The following is an 18,054-nucleotide window of genomic DNA, read 5'->3' as shown; positions in this document are numbered from 1 at the left end:
GACTATTAAAATTATTTTGAGCATTTTCTTGCTTTCTGGTGGCTTAAAATGCATTTTATTGACAAATTTAAAAATATCACCTAGAAGAAAACTCAGGTGAAAAAGAGAATTGCATATGGGCCATGGATTCTGCTGCTTGGCCAGCAGGTGGATTTCCTCAGCTTTTCCACTTCCCAGTCCGACACTGTCCTCCAGTGTACACAATTTACAAAGGAGGAATAAACGGGGGGGGGGGGGGGGGTAGTCATCCAGTGGATAGATAGTAAATTACACCACAACACATTTAATTCAATAAAAATACATAAATGTCCATTATAATTAACCCTTTACCTCCCCCACTCTCTCATTGTTACCAAAATAAAACATTTGTATGTATAAATAAATGACATAAAAAAATACATCATTAGTTACCTTATGGTCTCAACTTTTTTAAATATGTATTTCATGAGGGTATATTACTGTTATTTTTGCAAGTAAGAGCTTGTAATTAGTGATGGATACAACACTGAAAAAATACACCTTTATTTCCAAATAAAATATTATCACCATAAATTGTACTACTAAAATATTTTAAACATTGTTATAACTGTGACAATGGGCAAGTAAAATGTGTGGCTTTTATCCACAGTATCACGTTTTCTATAAAAACTACAATGGCTGAAAACTGAGAAATAATGAATCCAATTTTTGCCCATTAAAATGCATTTAGATTAAAATAATTTTCAGCGAAATGTACCACCCAAAGAAAGCCTAGTTGGTGAAAAAACCAACAACAAATAAACAAGATATAGATTGTTTTGTTATAATAAGTAGTGATAAAGTTATTGGCGAATAAAAGGGAGGAGCACTGAAATGTGAAAATTGCTCTGGTCCATAAGTGGAAAACCCCTCTGTAGTGAAGTGGTTAAGTTACAATCTAGAAAGAAATATCAGATTTTGGCCTTTTGTAGAACATTTTTCAAATTTGGTAATTTGTAATGGCCAAGTAGATATTCGCTATGTTCCACATATAAGAGGCTTCATCTCCAGCCGCCTCATGGCTATATGAACATCTTTATTTCTCAGGCTGTAGATTAAAGGGTTGAGCATTGGGGTGATTGATGTGTAAAATACAGCTACCACTTTGTCCACTTCTGTGACTGAATGCTGTGGCTTCATGTACATGAACAAGACTGTCCCATATAACATGACCACCACCACAAGATGCGAAACACATGTTGAAAAAGCTTTGCATTTGCCTGAATCGATTCTTTTAATAGCGACTATGATTTTCATGTATGAGATGAGGATGAGCAGCAACGGGAGGAAAAGTACCATGACATTGCCCACCAGTTTCAAGATGTAATTCGAAGAGATGTTGCTGCAAGAAAGTTTTGTTACCAAAGGGGCCTCACAGAAGAAATGGTTGATGGTGTTGGAGCCACAGTAGGTTAACCTGAACGTAAAATATATATCAATAGAAGATATGATGCAGCCAATCAAAAACGACAAGCTGATCATCCACAAACAGACCACAGCGTTCATAATTGTATTATAGCGTAGAGGATGGCAGATAGCTACATAACGATCGTAGGCCATGAAAGCCAGAACGATGCTCTCTGTTTCCCCCAAAAACAGGTAAAAAAAGACTTGAATGGCGCAGCCGTTGTATGAAATACTCTTCCTCAATAAAAGAAAGTCCACCAACATCTTGGGTACGATGACCGAAGTGTAGACGATATCCAAGATGGAAAGAGTGGCCAGAAAGAGGTACATAGAGTTGTGCAAACGTTTGTCAGTCCTCACAGCCACTATGAGGAGAAGATTCACAGCTAGGGTAAACATGTAGATTGTCAGGAAAACAGGAAACAGCAACATTTGAAGCAAGGGATCTTCTGAGAGTCCGAGAAGAATGAATTCGGTGACAACACTCTGGTTTTTAGAATACATCTTAAGGATGGTGTAAATTCTTACGAAATATGCTGGCGAATATTAAAGGATTTGAACAATGATATTGTTTTTCTGGCCTTTTTGGATGAGGAAAAAAAAAATCTGTGTGACGAAAGTTACTTTTAAAATATTTAGAGACTTACATAAACAAAGAACATATGACAGCCTCACCCACTTACCTCCCCATAGCAAGTGTGGCCAGCACCTCTTCCCACTACCTATAGCAATGTGGCCAGTCAGGGGCGCAATTACAATTCATGGGGCCTCCCAGTGAAGCTTTGATGCCCCCCCCAATGTTCCCTTGCCTCCAAACTGTGACCATCACAGCCTGGGGGCCCATCTTGCAAGGGCCATCATGATCCTCACACCTATAACAAGTGTAGCCACAAAAACACAATATAGAGGATGAACCCCTTTATTTAAGGAAGGGAAGGCTAAACAGTGGGGCCCCCCTCACTGCTCTGGGCCTCTATGGAATTGTAGAGGCTGCTCCTCTGTAGTTATGCCCCTGTGCCCAGTATAACAGTTGCTTTCTTGACAACTGACTGTAAGAAACCGTTATGTTTCTCTCGACAACAACACACCTTTTGTCCGGCACCAGCAACTCATTAGTAAGAGCTGCAAACACGACTCTCATCACAGCAAAACAGCATAGGAGATAGAACTTCTTTAGGCAGCTTCCAAGTTCCAAAGTGTTTATTCAGTAAACAGATATACAGATACAGTTCGGTATATCTTAGCAAAGCAGATTCTTCTGTAGTAAGTCAGTTGCATTACAGCTTGATTACCTTCCTAATGAATGGTAAGCAGGTTATCTTCTTTCTATACTAAGTTACATCTAAACTAAGTATATACAGCATATGTGTGATGATTTGCTCAGCTGCCTGTGCAGGCAGGCAGCTTTTTGACCATTGTTTTGATTTGCATGCTGCAGGACTCTGGAAAGAAAAGCTTCTGTCAGTTTTGCAGCTTGTGTTGCTGAGGAATTTGCATACATTAGTCATGCAAATCCCTTACCTGCCTTCTTTTGATGACTGGCACTATAAAAGCATTCTGCTCCCAGAATGCTTTGCTGGACATTTCCTTTCCATGGTCTGTTCCTGATGGACACTGCTGGAGTGTCAGCCATTGCTATCTAGTATAGTTAATTCCTGGGGGTTGCTTTAGGCTCCCCTTCTAGCCCAGTCAGGTTGTATTATCTGTATTGCCTGTTCTGTCTTGTCTTGCCTGTTGCCATTGTCCTGCCCCTATGGTGGTCGACAGGAAATGGTTCTGATCTCTGTTTTTGGAGTATAGCTGGTGCAGCGGTTGCCACCCGCTATCTCTTCTGTTCTGTTTCCTGGGATCACGCTAGCTACTTTTCGCTAGCGCTGGGGATCCTTCTGTTTTGTCTTCTGGGATCGCGCTAGCTACTTTTCGCTAGCGCTGGGGATCCTTCTGTTCTGCTACTCTGTACCTGGATCACGCTAGCCACTTTTCGCTAGTGCTGTGGATCCTATCTCTCGTTTGTCCCTGTTTTCGTGTGTCTGTCTTGTCCGCTGCGCTTGCTGCAGGCTCGGTGAGGTAACCGTTAAGCAAGCGCTCGCGTCCTCTGTTTCATGTTTGTCTGTTAATGGTTAGTTAGGCGTGCTTGTCTCTATTGTGCTTATCACGTGGAGATCGCGCATAACCGCGTGCACTGTTGCGAATGAGTGCGGTGTTCGCGGTTAGCTAGCGTTTGTTATTTTCCGTATTTCCTTATTGTATTTGCTGTGCCTTTGCTACCCTCGTATTCTATTCTGATCTGCCTTGTGTCACGTCTGGCGATCGCACCTCTCGCGATCGCGTTCCTATTTCGTATCTGCTGTTGTGTGTGCGCGGTCGCGGGGTGGCGACTGGATTGGCGCACACACATACAACCTATCCCTTTGCTCAATCTCATTCGCAATCGCCTCTCTTGCGATTGCGTTCTGCGCTTCGTACAATTCCTGTCTGGCACTTGTGGAGGTACAGGGGATTGGTTCCTCTGCACTCCCCAGCGCTATCTGCCGACAGGAATTTCCCTCTACTGGTGCGTAGCACCTTTTGCTGGGTTCCTGCAAATTATACGCTTGTGGAGGATTTCCGTCGTGTCAGCGCACGCGTTGTGCGCTGATCACGGGGAAGGTTCCACAATCGTTACAATATGTGATAGAATATGACACAACATCATTGAATAGAAGTCAAGGGTTGGAGAAAGCCAGGAGAGAGAAGCAAAAGTGTCTCTCCTCAGCTTGTGACCCCCTTTTAATACCGGTCACTGAAGAGTTAAATGTGACATCATCTGAGCCCTCCCTCCAAACCTATAATTGGCTCAGACCCCTTGTGATATCATGATACACACCTACTTAATTAATATTCCGCTCGGTCTATAACCTACATAACCTCTAAGAGAAAATCTCTTTAAAGGGCAAGTCTGCACCCCAAGCCTTTTTGACTAACTCAGTCCAAATCACTGAGGCCTACATAATACTTAACTTCTAACACTAACCTCTCCCCAGACACCACCTCCCATAGCAGTACAGTGGAGCAGGACATTTTACAGTAGCTGCTCCAGCGACGGGTTGTGTCTACTCTCTACTCCGCATGGTTTCTGAATGCTCCTTCATGCTATATGACATGCATTGGGAGCCATGTGAAGGTATGCTGTAGCACAATACGTGGCTACAGTAAAATCAGGAGTACAATACAAATATCAATTATATTGCCCATTTCTCCTGGTGGACTCCAAGAACTTGAGCTGCAGCCACTAAGATGGGCTCAGTAGGCCTTTGCAGTGTTAGGAAGTCTTGGCCTATGTCTTCTGCTAAATAGGTGCAGCTTACAGAACAGGAAGAGTCGAGATTGGAACCCTGGTCTCCTGTGTCAAAGGCAGAGCCCTTAACCATTACACTGTCCAGCCAGAGTAGAGTGGGTTTGACCTGTCTCTGGAGCAGGTAACATACTTCGCTCCACAGAGCTACTCTGGAAATAGGAGCATTCTCGTGGAATTGACCACAGGAATGTAGGGGCATCCTATACAATAAAACCTAACTGTCCCTGCGTCATCCACTTTCCCTGTCTGTACGTCCGAAGCTTTTTTGTACTGCGCATGTGCATTGCTTATAAGGAAATAAATATGACAGCCTTTATATCCCTCTCACTGAAGACTTCCCTTTAAAGTGACTCTGAAGCGAAAAAAAAATTACGATATAATGATTTGTATGTGTAGTACAGCTAAGAAATAAAACATTAGGAGCAGAAACATAAGTCTAATATTGTTTCCAGTACAGGAAGAGTTAAGAAACTCCAGTTGTTATCTATGCAAATGTAGCCTGTGCAGACAAGCAGGCTTGTGGCTGCAGGGAGGAGAAGGAGAGAGTGCACGCGTATTTGTTGCCGCGTGCACTCCTCCTGGTTGCTCGGCAGCCATTATGCGAGGCGGCGGAGAGGGCCGTTGCGCTGAAGAGAGAGAGCGAGAGAGGAGAGGGAAAGAGCGAGCAGGGAGTGCACATGTGATCTATGACGTGTGCACTCTCCTAGTTGCTGGGCAACAAGACGCGCGAGGGGACGGCGGGGGAGAGCGCGCAGGGAAACCGTTAGGAGAACTGGTTTTTACCAGTCTCCTCAGAGGTGTCACAGTTAAGGCGATGAGGGGAAGGAGACCGACACGGCGGACACAGCTGATGGCGAGCGGACAGTTGTACCTCGGCGAGACTTGCTTGCAGCCAGCCATCAATTATTTAGGGCTGATGGGAGAGCAAGGAGGGAAGTGAAAGTCTTGTGCTGACAGTAAGAAGTCAGAAAATTGGAGATAGTGAAAGAATCAGCCATTTTCCACTCTGATGAAAGAACCACCATACTGCTGAGTATAACCTGTGTTATTGGATACCTATTTATATATATATATATATATATATATATATATATATATATATATATATATATATATATATATATCAGACCACATCAGCAAGGGAGAGAGGTCTGTCCACATATTACTTCTTAGACTGAGAATTTTAATACAGTTTTTTTTTTTTTTTGTGGAAACGTATTGAACTTGAGCATTATCTGTCTGCCATTTTCTTTTATTTATTTTTTTTATGGCGGTTGTGACAACACCAAGAAGTTTTGTTTGCTCCACATGTCTGATATATAAAGACCTCTAGGAACTGTTTATGATTTGATTGCTGTGCACTGAGAAGGAACTATGGTTAATAACAGCACCCAGTCTATTATATCTATGATACAATCAGGAAGAAGGTGCTAAAATCTTCCACTGTCATAATTACACCTGTCCCAAATTAATTCCCCGTACTGCTATATGATTATCTCTAATTTCTGGAACAAGAGGCTCTTATTTGTTGTGACATATATTTTGTTGAGATTATATTTAAAAAAAATAATAACAGACAGCAAAAAACAGAGCAAGCGCTCACCAACATGGGCTGCATCTGAATGACTCATCACCTCATATGCACCGCTTATATAGCTCAAATACACACTCAGCAATCAGACAGATGCAAAACATATGCAAAACTAAATACTTACCATGCAAAACAGGATAGCACAATGGGCGCTGCTAGCCTGGTAGTTGCAGAATTATGGAAACAAAGTAAAAGTAGAAGGCTGCGCATCCCTGACCCAATACTGCACAATTGAATGGTTTATTGCTGTGGTGCACACCGCCCCCCCTGGACTGAAATGTACGCCCGCATCCAAACAATGCAATACTGGTCTATGGAGAAATTTTAGCTACCATCATAGTTTTGCATGCAAAAATATAATATACAGGACATCTGCACCAACGTTAAGGCAAATCTCCAGAGCAGATGTCCTAACACTAACTAACCTAAGTTAAAAGCAAATGTCTCCATAGACCAGTATTGCATTGTTTGGATGCGGGCGTACATTTCAGTCCAGGGGGGGGGTGTGCGCCACAGCGATTAACCATTCAATTGCGCAGTATTGGGTCAGGGATGCGCAGCCTTCTACTTTTACTTTGTTTCCATAATTCTGTAACTACCAGGCTAGCAGCACCCATTGTGCTATCCTGTTTTGCATGGTAAGTATTTAGTTTTGCATATGTTTTGCATCTGTCTGATTGCTGAGTGTGCATTTGAGCTATATAAGCGGTGCATATGAGGTGATGAGTCATTCAGATGCAGCCCATGTTGGTGAGCGCTTGCTTTGTTTTTTGCTGTCTGTATTGATTATAAGTTACACATTTTAGCGTAGCTGCTCCTAGGGTAAAGACATTTGCTTTTAACTTAGGTTAGTTAGTGTTAGGACATCTGCTCTGGAGATTTGCCTCAACGTTGGTGCAGATGTCCAGTATATTATATTTTTGCATGCAAAACTATGATGGAAGCTAAAATTTCTCCATAGACCAGTATTGCATTGTTTGGATGCGGGCGTACATTTCAGTCCAGGGGGGGGGGGCGGTGTGCGCCACAGCGATTAACCATTCAATTGCGCAGTATTGGGTCAGGAATGCGCAGCCTTCTACTTTTACTTTGTTTCCATAAAAAAAAATAATACTTACCTCCAGAAGGACTGGTCTGCCTGCGTTTCCTAAAAGAAAAAAAAAGAAATTATTAATCCCGGAGTGCTTACCAGTATGGATTAAGTAATTGGTTAGTTACCTTTTGAATGACTTTCTTTTTAGTAACGATGAAAGTCCCCTGCAAAGAAAAGAAAGAATTGTCATTACCGCATACCCGGAAGCAAAGAGATTGATGTTTGATAGTTCTTTCCCGTTTACTTACCTGCAGATTTCTTTTTGAACATTCTGTGTTGGAGATCCATCTATGGAACAAGAGAGAAGGAGTGCATTCATTTTAGCAACATTTTATTTGTACTAACCCACTAATCTTTTATTAACTTAATAACCCTCTTATCAATGTATTAACTATTTATTTCTTTATTATTTATTTATTAACCTAATTTTTTATTTATTTATTAAACTATTTTTTTTATATTTTTGGGACTATATTTTTGAAAGAGCTTTCTTTTCTTGCTTGTTTTATTCTGGAACTTGGACTATTTGGTGGAACAAAGTTGGTTTTGGAACATAAAAGTTCTTTTTTTTTTAAGGTACCCTCCAGTTTTTGTTTTTTTAATTTATTTATTTTTTAAATTTTTTTTTTTTTTTTGCTGATCAGCAAACAAAGTTTTGGATGTCTCCTTCTATAATATGAGTAAATATTGGGTGAATACCTATACTAATACATATTTCCCTGCATAGTTAATAGCTAATTATTTGTATGTGTAATTACTAAATGTGATACTCAGATATACATTGACTGTAATACCAAAATTGTTGAGTCACTGAATTTGTTTTAGTAATTACTTACCAAGTTGGAATTGTTGTTTTATGCTGCCTAATTCTATATTCCTTTGCAGTCTCAGCTGAGCAACCTGAAAGAGAGAAAGCAGAAATATTAAAAAGCAGAATTGTTATAGTTATATGTGTGATAAGTTTCCTTGGTTGAGCAATTCAAAATAAAAATTCAATTTTTTTTTGTTAGATTAATCGGTGTCTGGTGAGTTTCTCTTAGTTGGCAGTCTAAACTGGTTACATAAATAATCCATTGAGCTCCATGACTTTCAAAGTGGCAGAGAGCTCTGTCTTCTGAAGGTTGTTATCTCGACTGTCTGTTACTACAGTATATTGTTTTTTCTTCTGCACAGGACAGGTCAAAAGTTCACAGCCTGCTCTGTAAAAATCATTTAGAATAGGGGCGCATGCGCGAACCACCCAAGATGGCCGCATAGGAGATACGCTCCGCTCACCGCCGCTCTTCACAGCCGCCTCCTCCGCCCCAGGAACAACAGAAACCGGCGGTTTTGCTGGGAACAACCTCCGCACACCCCCCTGACCGGAATGGCGACTAAAGGGGCCCCCAAATCTTCGTCCCCACCGGGCGCTATGGACAAATTCCTCCGTCCCTCCCCCCAGCCAAGATGGCGCCGATCATACAGCGCAGCCAGACGCCTCTTCCTCTGACCAGGCAAGTGATAACCACGCTACACAGCCACTAACTGCAGCGCTATTAGAACTGTCTCTGGACAAGCACTACCACAGCTTGCAAGACTCTCTGCAAAAAGTTATCATGGCTGCAGTGGGGGAAATACGTGCTGACATGGCAGGGCTGGGGGAGCGCACACAGGCCTTGGAAGAAAGGGTTGAAGCAATTGCTATAAAACAGGCTGACTTAGCAGAAGATCAACAACTTATACAATCTGATATAAAATCAATGCGCTTAGCCCAAGAAGATATGGAAAACAGGGAAAGGAGACAAAACGTGCGCATTAAAGGGGTCTCTATGTCTCTTAAGAATGATCAGATTGTTTCCTATCTGAAAGAATTGTTCCATACTATTGTTCCAGATTTGCCAGATGAGATGTGGAGAATTGACAGAGCACACAGATCTTTAGGGGAAAGGAAACCAGGTTCTAAGTCACCTAAAGACATTATCGCTAGGCTGCACTATTTTGAGGCAAAGGATGCTCTTTTTAAAGCATTGCGGAACACATCAAACATTCCATTTAAGGGAGAAGATATTGCTATCTACAATGACTTGTCTCTAATAACTTTAACAAAACGCAGGATTCTTAGACCAGTTACGCAGTTACTTAGGGATGCCGGCATTTTATATAAATGGGGCTTCCCCTTTCGCCTAATTGTTAACAAACAAGGCCTTATCCTAACACTATCTGATGTAGATGATGCTCCCATGTTCCTAAAACAACTAGGCCTCAAGCTTCCACCTACTTCAGCATCCCTCACTCGCCTTGCGATAACCTCCTCACCACCGAGGAAAATCCGACACATCTCTGAATGGACTAAACAACCGCTGAGGAGCCTAACGTTCTCAGACAGAACAGAAGACATGGATGATCACCCTGCTTGATTATATCCTCACAACGCTATAGTTCTCCATAATAATCTTGGAATGCATATTTTTGTGATCTCAAGCTGGCCTAGAAGAGAAATATTTTCAACCACACCCTGATATATAGCGTAATTCCCCCCTTCCGCCCCTCTCGTATTTCTGGGATTTATGCATAAGAGCGGCGGGATGGAGCCTATCTCGGTATCCACCGATGGTTTATGACATGTTCATTTCTATGTTCATTCTAATGTTTTTATTCTTGGGACTCGGTATGCACCTCAGGGAGATCCTCCTTCGAATTGTCTGGTTGCTACGGCAGCCGGCCAATCTAGGACGATTTCCATCTAGGCAGCAGTTTTATGCTGCCCATATGCCTAGCCATTGGTTTATATATGGCTTGTCCTCAGACGACCGATACATTATACCACAATATGTTACCTTTAATACAGTATATATTGTTATACCTTTAAACACGGTTATACCTTTTTTCTCTATATTGTTTTTCTATTTTTGTTCTTTTCTTTTCTCTCTCTATATTGCATATGAGCCTTACATGGTCTGTTCACCAAATATCTACACCACCTCATCTACACCTCAAAAATGGTTAAATTCTTGACACTACATACTAAAGGCCTAAACACACCTCAGAAGAGATTTTCACTATTTCGAGATATGAAGAGGCTGGATATTGATTTAGCTTTTCTTCAGGAAACTCACTTCCGCAAAACTGACAATATACGTTTATATAACAGATTATATTCTGAGGTGTGTTTGGCCGCTGGCCCAACAAAAAAGGCAGGAGTAGCAATCATATATAAAAAGAATTTCCCCTTACAAATCTCTAAAACTATTTCTGATCCCAAAGGTCACTACCTAATACTACAGGGATCATTGGCGGGTAAGGAAATCACATTGGCTAATGTCTACGTCCCCAATAACAATCAGTTATCTTTCCTTACTTTATTTCTTAAGAAACTATTCAAAAATACAAAGGGTAGTTTATTGTTGGGAGGGGATTTTAACCTGGCGTTCTCTAACCTTAAAGATCGATATGTCCCCCCCAGTACCATTACAACGGCTACCCACGATCGCAATTCCCGCAAATTTAGAATCCTTATGAGACAATATAAACTGCTTGATTTATGGAGGATCTCTAACCCTACCTCTATTGAGTACACCTTCTTTTCTCCCCCACACGCATCTCACTCTCGCCTTGACTATTTTTTCTCAACATCCAGTATTCTGTCATCACTGAAGGGAGCTGAAATACTTCCAATAGCATGGTCAGATCACCAAGCAGTCATCACAGAAATTGACTTACTCTCCCATACTCACAAACCGATTTTCTGGAGATTAAATGAAACTCTATTACAAGACAAAAAGATCCTATCTAGGCTTGCAGCTGAATTGCAATCTTATTTCACAGTTAACACTGAATCAGGTCCCTCTTATGGGATGGTATGGGAGGCGCACAAGGCTTTCATCAGGGGTCTGTTTATATCAGAGGCCACTAAGCGTAAAAGAATGTCTTCCTCAAGACTTTCTAAGCTCTACTCAGATTTAGACTCGGCCCAAAAATCATATAAATCTAACCCAACCCAGACACATTACTCTATAGTACAAACCCTCAAACAAGAAATACAAACCCTTCAATGTACACAATTGGAGAAAAGCATGAGATGGACGAGACAACTTTTCTATGAAAGAGGCAATAAGCCACATACTATTCTTGCCCGCAAATTAAACCCAAAATCTACCAACCATACCATATACTCTATGAAAGATACCCACGGAACTGTTCATTATCACCCACGAAAGGTAGCACAAATTTTTACAGACTATTATAAGACTCTCTATAACCTACCAAAATATCCCAATCTTTCTACACATCTATCTAAAATAGATGCGTTTCTAGATCAATTAAATATGCCCTCTCTAACTGAAGTAAACATTAAATTACTTAATGCCCCTATAACGGATGAAGAAATCACAGAGGTCATAAAACATCTTCCTTCCACAAAAGCCCCTGGTCCAGATGGCCTACCATATTCTTACTATAAAAAACTTCAATCCACTCTGGTCCCTTATTTGACTAAACTAGCAAATGCACTTATGAAGGGGAATGTAGCACCTAACTCATTTCTGAATTCCCTAATTACTATGATCCCTAAAGAAGGCAAGGATCCACAACTTCCACAGAACTTCCGGCCTATATCTTTACTTAATTCGGATTTAAAAATTATCACAAAAGTAATGGCAAACCGTTTAAACCCAATCCTTATATCTATGATTAATAATGATCAAGTGGGATTCATTTTAGGCCGTCAGGCGGGAGACAACACTAGGAAAGCTATCAATCTGATAGAATTGATGAATAGATCTGGGAAGCCTTCTCTGCTTCTAAGTTTGGATGCAGAGAAGGCTTTCGATAGGTTGTCGTGGCCTTTTTTGCTTAGGGTCATGGAACGTCAGGGCTTTTGTGGAACCTTTTTGACCTTAATTCGCTACTTGTACTCTTCTCCATCTACAACGGTTGAACTTCCCTTTGCTTCAACATCTCCCTTCCCCATAACGAATGGCACACGCCAGGGGTGTCCCCTATCCCCACTTCTTTTTGCTATAAGTATTGAACCCCTGGCGTGTGCCATCAGACAAAATCAGGATATAACTGGAGTCAAACAAAATACTCAGGAATATAAAATATCGCTTTTTGCAGACGATATCTTGTTAACGTTAACTAACCCTCTCACCTCTCTCCCAGTGCTACACTCAATTTTAAGAGAATTTGAAGCCATCTCAGGCTTCAAACTTAACCAAGACAGGTCTGAAGCACTTCCTATTAAAATGACACCGACAATGCTCCATAACTTAAAACAATCCTTTCCCTATAAATGGAAGACTCATTCTATTAAATATCTAGGGATTCAGTTAACAACTACCTACGCCACCCTATACAAAGCTAACTTCCCTTCATTAATACAATCTATCTTACAAGATTTACATAAATGGACAGCATACAAAATCTCATGGATAGGTAGGATCTACTCTTTAAAAATGAACATACTTCCACGTTTACTATATTTATTTGAGACACTACCTATCCAAGTTCCCTCTCTACAGTTTAAAATCTTACAACGAGCCTTCTTAAAATTTGTCTGGAACAATTCTAAACCACGGATCCACTCCTCTGTTTTATTAGCCTCTAGAGAGCAGGGGGGTTTAGGTCTACCTAATTTGAAACTATACTATCAGGCCACCCACTTATGCCAACTCCCTGAATGTTCGGATCTAAAGACATATACTAAATGGGGCCTCATAGAGGCGTTCAGTATTTACCCAATCTCCCTAGCTTCTTTGATTTGGTCTCCATCTCCTCCCAAGCTACCCCATATTAAAATCCTTCCTACGATTAAATTTACTCTTCAACTATGGTGCTCAACAGTTATGAAAGCTAATCTTAGATCCTCAATATCTCCACTATATCCTATACTAGGTAATCCTGCTTTTACTCCAGGTATGACAGAAAGTTTCATGGGTAGATGGTTCAGTCTTAAAAATACCAATCTCCATAATTGGACAAATGTTCTCACCAGAAAACTCCTCACCAAAGCTGCACTAGAGGAAAAAATAACCTTTACGCCACAACTGTCTATGGAATATAATCAAATTAGTCATTTTCTTAGAACTCTCACTAGGGGAACAGATCTCCTTCCCATGTTTACTCCTTTTGAAAGATTGTGTCACAACAAAGGTCACCAAAAAGGGCTTATCTCGGCTATTTATGTGCTACTTCTAGACAATTCTGGTACCCTTAAACTCAAACACTCATATATGACCAAGTGGGAACAAGCTCTTGGACAATCCTTAGAATTAGAAGACTGGGTTTCAATATGGGAGAATGCAAAAAAAACATCAATATGCACACAAGTAAAAGAAAACATTTATAAGTTGATTTTTCGGTGGTATAGAACACCGGAAGTATTATCAAAAATATATCCTGATGTACCCAATCAATGCTGGAGGGGATGTAATCAGATAGGCTCTCTAGAGCATATATTCTGGTATTGTCCAATTGTTCAACCACTATGGGTAGAGATTCAATCCTTAATAGCAAGGGTAACAAATACTAATATTCCTTTAGACGCCCTCTATATGCTCCTAGGTAAACCGATACCGGGAATAAAGAAGTATACGATGAGACTGATTACACATATACTAACAGCTACTAGACTATCTATAGCATCCCACTGGCGTAAACCCCTCTCTCCTACAATCTCTGCAGCTATTACAAAAATCAGTTGGACTAAGGTTATGGAATATCTCACTTCTCTTCTAAGAGACACGGAAGAGAGATTTAAACAAATATGGGACCCATGGGAGACGTACTTTCTCAACTACATCCCTCCCTGATATATGTTTGTACCTTCTAACCTTCATTGAAACGACTTATGGGACATCAGACGGGAAACACATTCTCATTGGGATCCTACAGATTACTATGAATGGCCTAACTAATATATATCACAATGATCCATGATTTTTTCTTGCTTCTCCTCCTTAGTGGGGCACAGCTCACGCTATCAGTGCTACGTTCTATTCTCCACATTGATGGACAGACCACAGGAACAAATACTCAGGTTCTAATCTCAACTTCTATCTTAATAGCATGTTATTTTTCTCTCTTGTTTTTTTTTTATTATTATTTTGTTCTGGTTTTATGGATAAATGGAAATGTTGGACAATACAAATTCATACGATAACCCATTTTTCATATCTCCAATTTTATTGTATTATAAACAGGATATGTGCCCTTTTGTTGATATGGACATTTGCTGACAATTTCAAATGTTTGTATGATACAATATATGTCTAATAAAAACAGTGTTACAAAAAAAAAAAAAAATCATTTAGAATGCTACATTGCAAATATTAGAGAATAGTGCATTGTTTTAAAAAACACTATATAACTGAAAATAAAAATATGAGAATATTTTCTTTGCTTCTAATATTCTAGTAATTATCCATACTACACAACCAATTCATTATATCGTATTTTTTTTTTGCTTCAGTGTCTCTTTAAGGAACCAGAGCCACACAGACCCAAGTGAGTTAGGTAACATGGGAGGAGCTCAAGAGGCTGGACAGAAGAATACAGAATGAAATTTAAAGGGACCTCGGCTAAAACTCACACAAAGCTAGCGACACACACACAACACCACCAAAAAACAACCAAGATTGTGTTTACACATAGCCACGTACATGTAAGCAAGTCCCAGAGCCCATCTCATTCAGGGGTCTATGCTAATGGTGGATGCAATCAAGGCCTACGCATACAATGGGAGGTTGCACTGATTTATTTTTCAGACACTGCATAACACAACATTTAAAAAAAATGTAAACAGTCCATATAAAATTGGAGAATATAGCTTTCAAAATGTTATCAGGGGCCTCCAATTTGCAGGCTGGCCCTATATCATAGAGTGAAAGCAAAGCGCACAGTGACATTATTGGATGTATTGCAGGAGACTTGGGCATAATAAGGATTGTCAAGAGTTACAAATATTATTATCAATGCACTACATATTCCTAATAACTTTCTGTTACGGCATTCCTGCTCACACGCAGATCCCAGACTCATGCACATAACCTGAAGCATGGGCACTGCACACCAGCGTACATGCCACCAGCAGCTAGTCACAAGCATTGCGATTGAGATTTGCCCTAATCCAATCGCTCTAGTGAGCTCAGCACCATAGACCAGTGGCGTAGCAATAGGGGGTGCAGAGGTAGCGACCGCATCGGGGCCCTTGGGCCAGAGGGGCCCTGAAGGGTCCACCCTTTATCACAGTATTAGCTCTCTATTGGTCATGTGCTCATAATAATCACTTCTATAGATGCTTTGGATAGTAGTGATCCTTAACACACTGTCCCCCATTCCCTTCTTGCATCTCTGACACTGTGGTTGTCCTTGGCAGGTTTTGGTGCACCGTATCGATTGTTATTTGTAGAGTGCTTGGGGGGCCCCATGAAAAACTTGCACCAGGGCCCACGGCTCCTTAGCTATGCCACTTCCATAGACTTACATTAATAAAGTGGTTTTGAAAGCAACAGCGATTGTCAGAGCTCCAAAAATGCTCAAAAAAGTGCTCTCTACTCTACTGGGTCTCAGGCCTGAAGTAGAGAAAGATGAAACAGAGACATATGCGCTGTACTGCTTGTTCATTCTTATGTGTCAGGCTAAAACATTTTATTTTGGCTTAATGTAGATATAAATGTTGAATATGAAGTAATGTGCAATTTACCTTATTATCATGACACTCTATATACAAAATAAACAACTAAATACTAGTTAATACACATACCGGTATTTAAAAATATATATACTGTATATATATATATATATATATATATATAATATATATATATTGGCAAGGTTTTATGAGGCCAGATTCACAGTGGGATGTTATTGTCCTGCGTTAATAAAGTCGCCTAATACAGGTTACTGCAGGGCAATGTGACAATCACAGTGCGACAATACAGGCGCAAAGTCAATGTTGCGTTTATTGTGACGCACTGCTGCAGTGTGTTTCCTCTTAACGCAGATGTTTACAGATACAGGGAAGCATACTTTTCATTGCCTGTATGCTCCACTGTATCTACTGTATGCAACGGTAACGCAGCGGTAAGTTGTGTCGCAACTTTTTTGGTGCGTTGCGTTGTAACTTAGCATTGCGATCTTAACGTCAGGAGGAAAGAAAACATGACAAGAATAAGGTGTGTACATGCAGCTGTCCTTGATTGTGTGTCACCTGATGATGCTGAAAATAATAATAATAACAATCAGTTTCTTTTCATAATACACCACTAAAATAAATTGCTTCAGTCTTGAGAAGTTTTAGGAAGTTTCCTAAACATTTTGAAGGCATCGCTGAAATCTGTTTATTTTCATTTAAGCAAAACTGAAGAAAAAAAGTGTCCCCAGCTTCATGTATGGGGCTTCCAAGCGCACACACCAGTGGCGAGAGGCTTTTATCCCTGCATTCTGCCCCTCCGGAGCATTGATTATTTGTCCCCAGGTGTTTATTTGCTCTTGGGGAACAATTATTATTATTTTTAGACTTCTATCACATTTCAGGCTTATTGTTCTTCTCATTGCAAAGCAGCCATCAGTTTGTATTAATGAGCCATTAATTAATGTAAAATGTGAACATTTTATAATTTACTAAAATAACTGAAAGTAATTAGTTATGCAATTATTAGGGATTATTGAAAAATAATTGTAATAAAAGTTAATGATTTTTGCTGATCACAGAGGTAGCTAAGAAGCAATGAATTTCCCCAGCAACAAAGCTGCTTACACTGAGTGCCGGATGTGGAAACTACATGCAGGTCATTGGTTGGTTGTGAAATTCTTAAAGTGTAACTGTCGGGCATAAAATAAAAAATCAATTCTTTATTTTTATCTGGTAAATAAGTAATAAGGATGCTATCCAGGCAATCCAAAAGTTAAAATCTCTATTACTTTTCTTGTTTATAAATGAACATTCCCCAATTTACCTGACTCTTATTTGGTACGTTGCCGCACAAAGGAAGTTGCAGGGCATGCTGGGTTGTCTCTTTAAAAATAAAGAATTGATTTTTTATTTTATGCCCGACAGTTACACTTTAATGATGGGCTGATTTTTCTATTATGCCGTTACAGTGGCTGGATAGCGTACTGGTTTAGGGCTCTGCCTTTGACATGGGAGACCAGGGTGTGAATCCTGGCCGGGGTCAGTACCTATTTAGTAAGATGTTCAAGGCAAAACTACCTAACACTGCAGGATGGCCTCCTGAGCGTGTCCCAGTGGCTGCAGCTCTTGAGCGCTTTGAGTCCGTTAGGAGAAAAGCCCTATACAAATGTTTGGATTTTTATATTTAGTTTAGTGTTAGCAGGGCTGATAACTGGGGAAATAAAGAAGGAGTGTAGACTTAGGGTGCCCATATCATTCGATGCATGGAAGATCAACAATAAGACACATCCCTCTCCGATTGAATGGGATCAGAGAGATCTGTTGCCTGCCCATACACCGCAAACCGATAAATTCAGGCCCAGTTCTAGACTATTTGCCACCTGAAGGCAATTTTTTCCTTGCTCCCCCCCTTTCCTCCCTTGCAGGGATTGGAAGGGGAGACACCTGCCCGGGAAGTGAGGAGGGGGGCTGACATAATTCCTCCCTCACTTTCCACG

General features: G+C 40.5%; 1 protein-coding gene across 1 annotated transcript; it reads right to left on the bottom strand.

The window, feature by feature from the left end:
• Window positions 1-996: 996 nt before the first annotated feature.
• On the bottom strand, window positions 997-1,929 carry LOC137504611 (olfactory receptor 2D3-like). Its single transcript, XM_068233194.1, has one exon. It carries the CDS (start codon window positions 1,927-1,929, stop codon window positions 997-999), a length of 933 nt encoding a protein of 310 aa, XP_068089295.1.
• Between the last annotated feature and the right edge of the window lie 16,125 nt (window positions 1,930-18,054).

Source organism: Hyperolius riggenbachi, chromosome 4 (assembly GCF_040937935.1).
Source record: "Hyperolius riggenbachi isolate aHypRig1 chromosome 4, aHypRig1.pri, whole genome shotgun sequence".
Lineage (NCBI taxonomy): Eukaryota > Metazoa > Chordata > Amphibia > Anura > Hyperoliidae > Hyperolius > Hyperolius riggenbachi.
Note: the sequence above shows the minus strand (reverse complement) of the source record. Positions and strands in the feature narration are given on the sequence as shown.

Coding starts and splice junctions, on each gene's coding strand:
- LOC137504611 (XM_068233194.1), bottom strand. CDS start 1,929: ATGTATTCTAAAAACCAGAGTGTTGTCACCGAATTCATTCTTCTCGGA.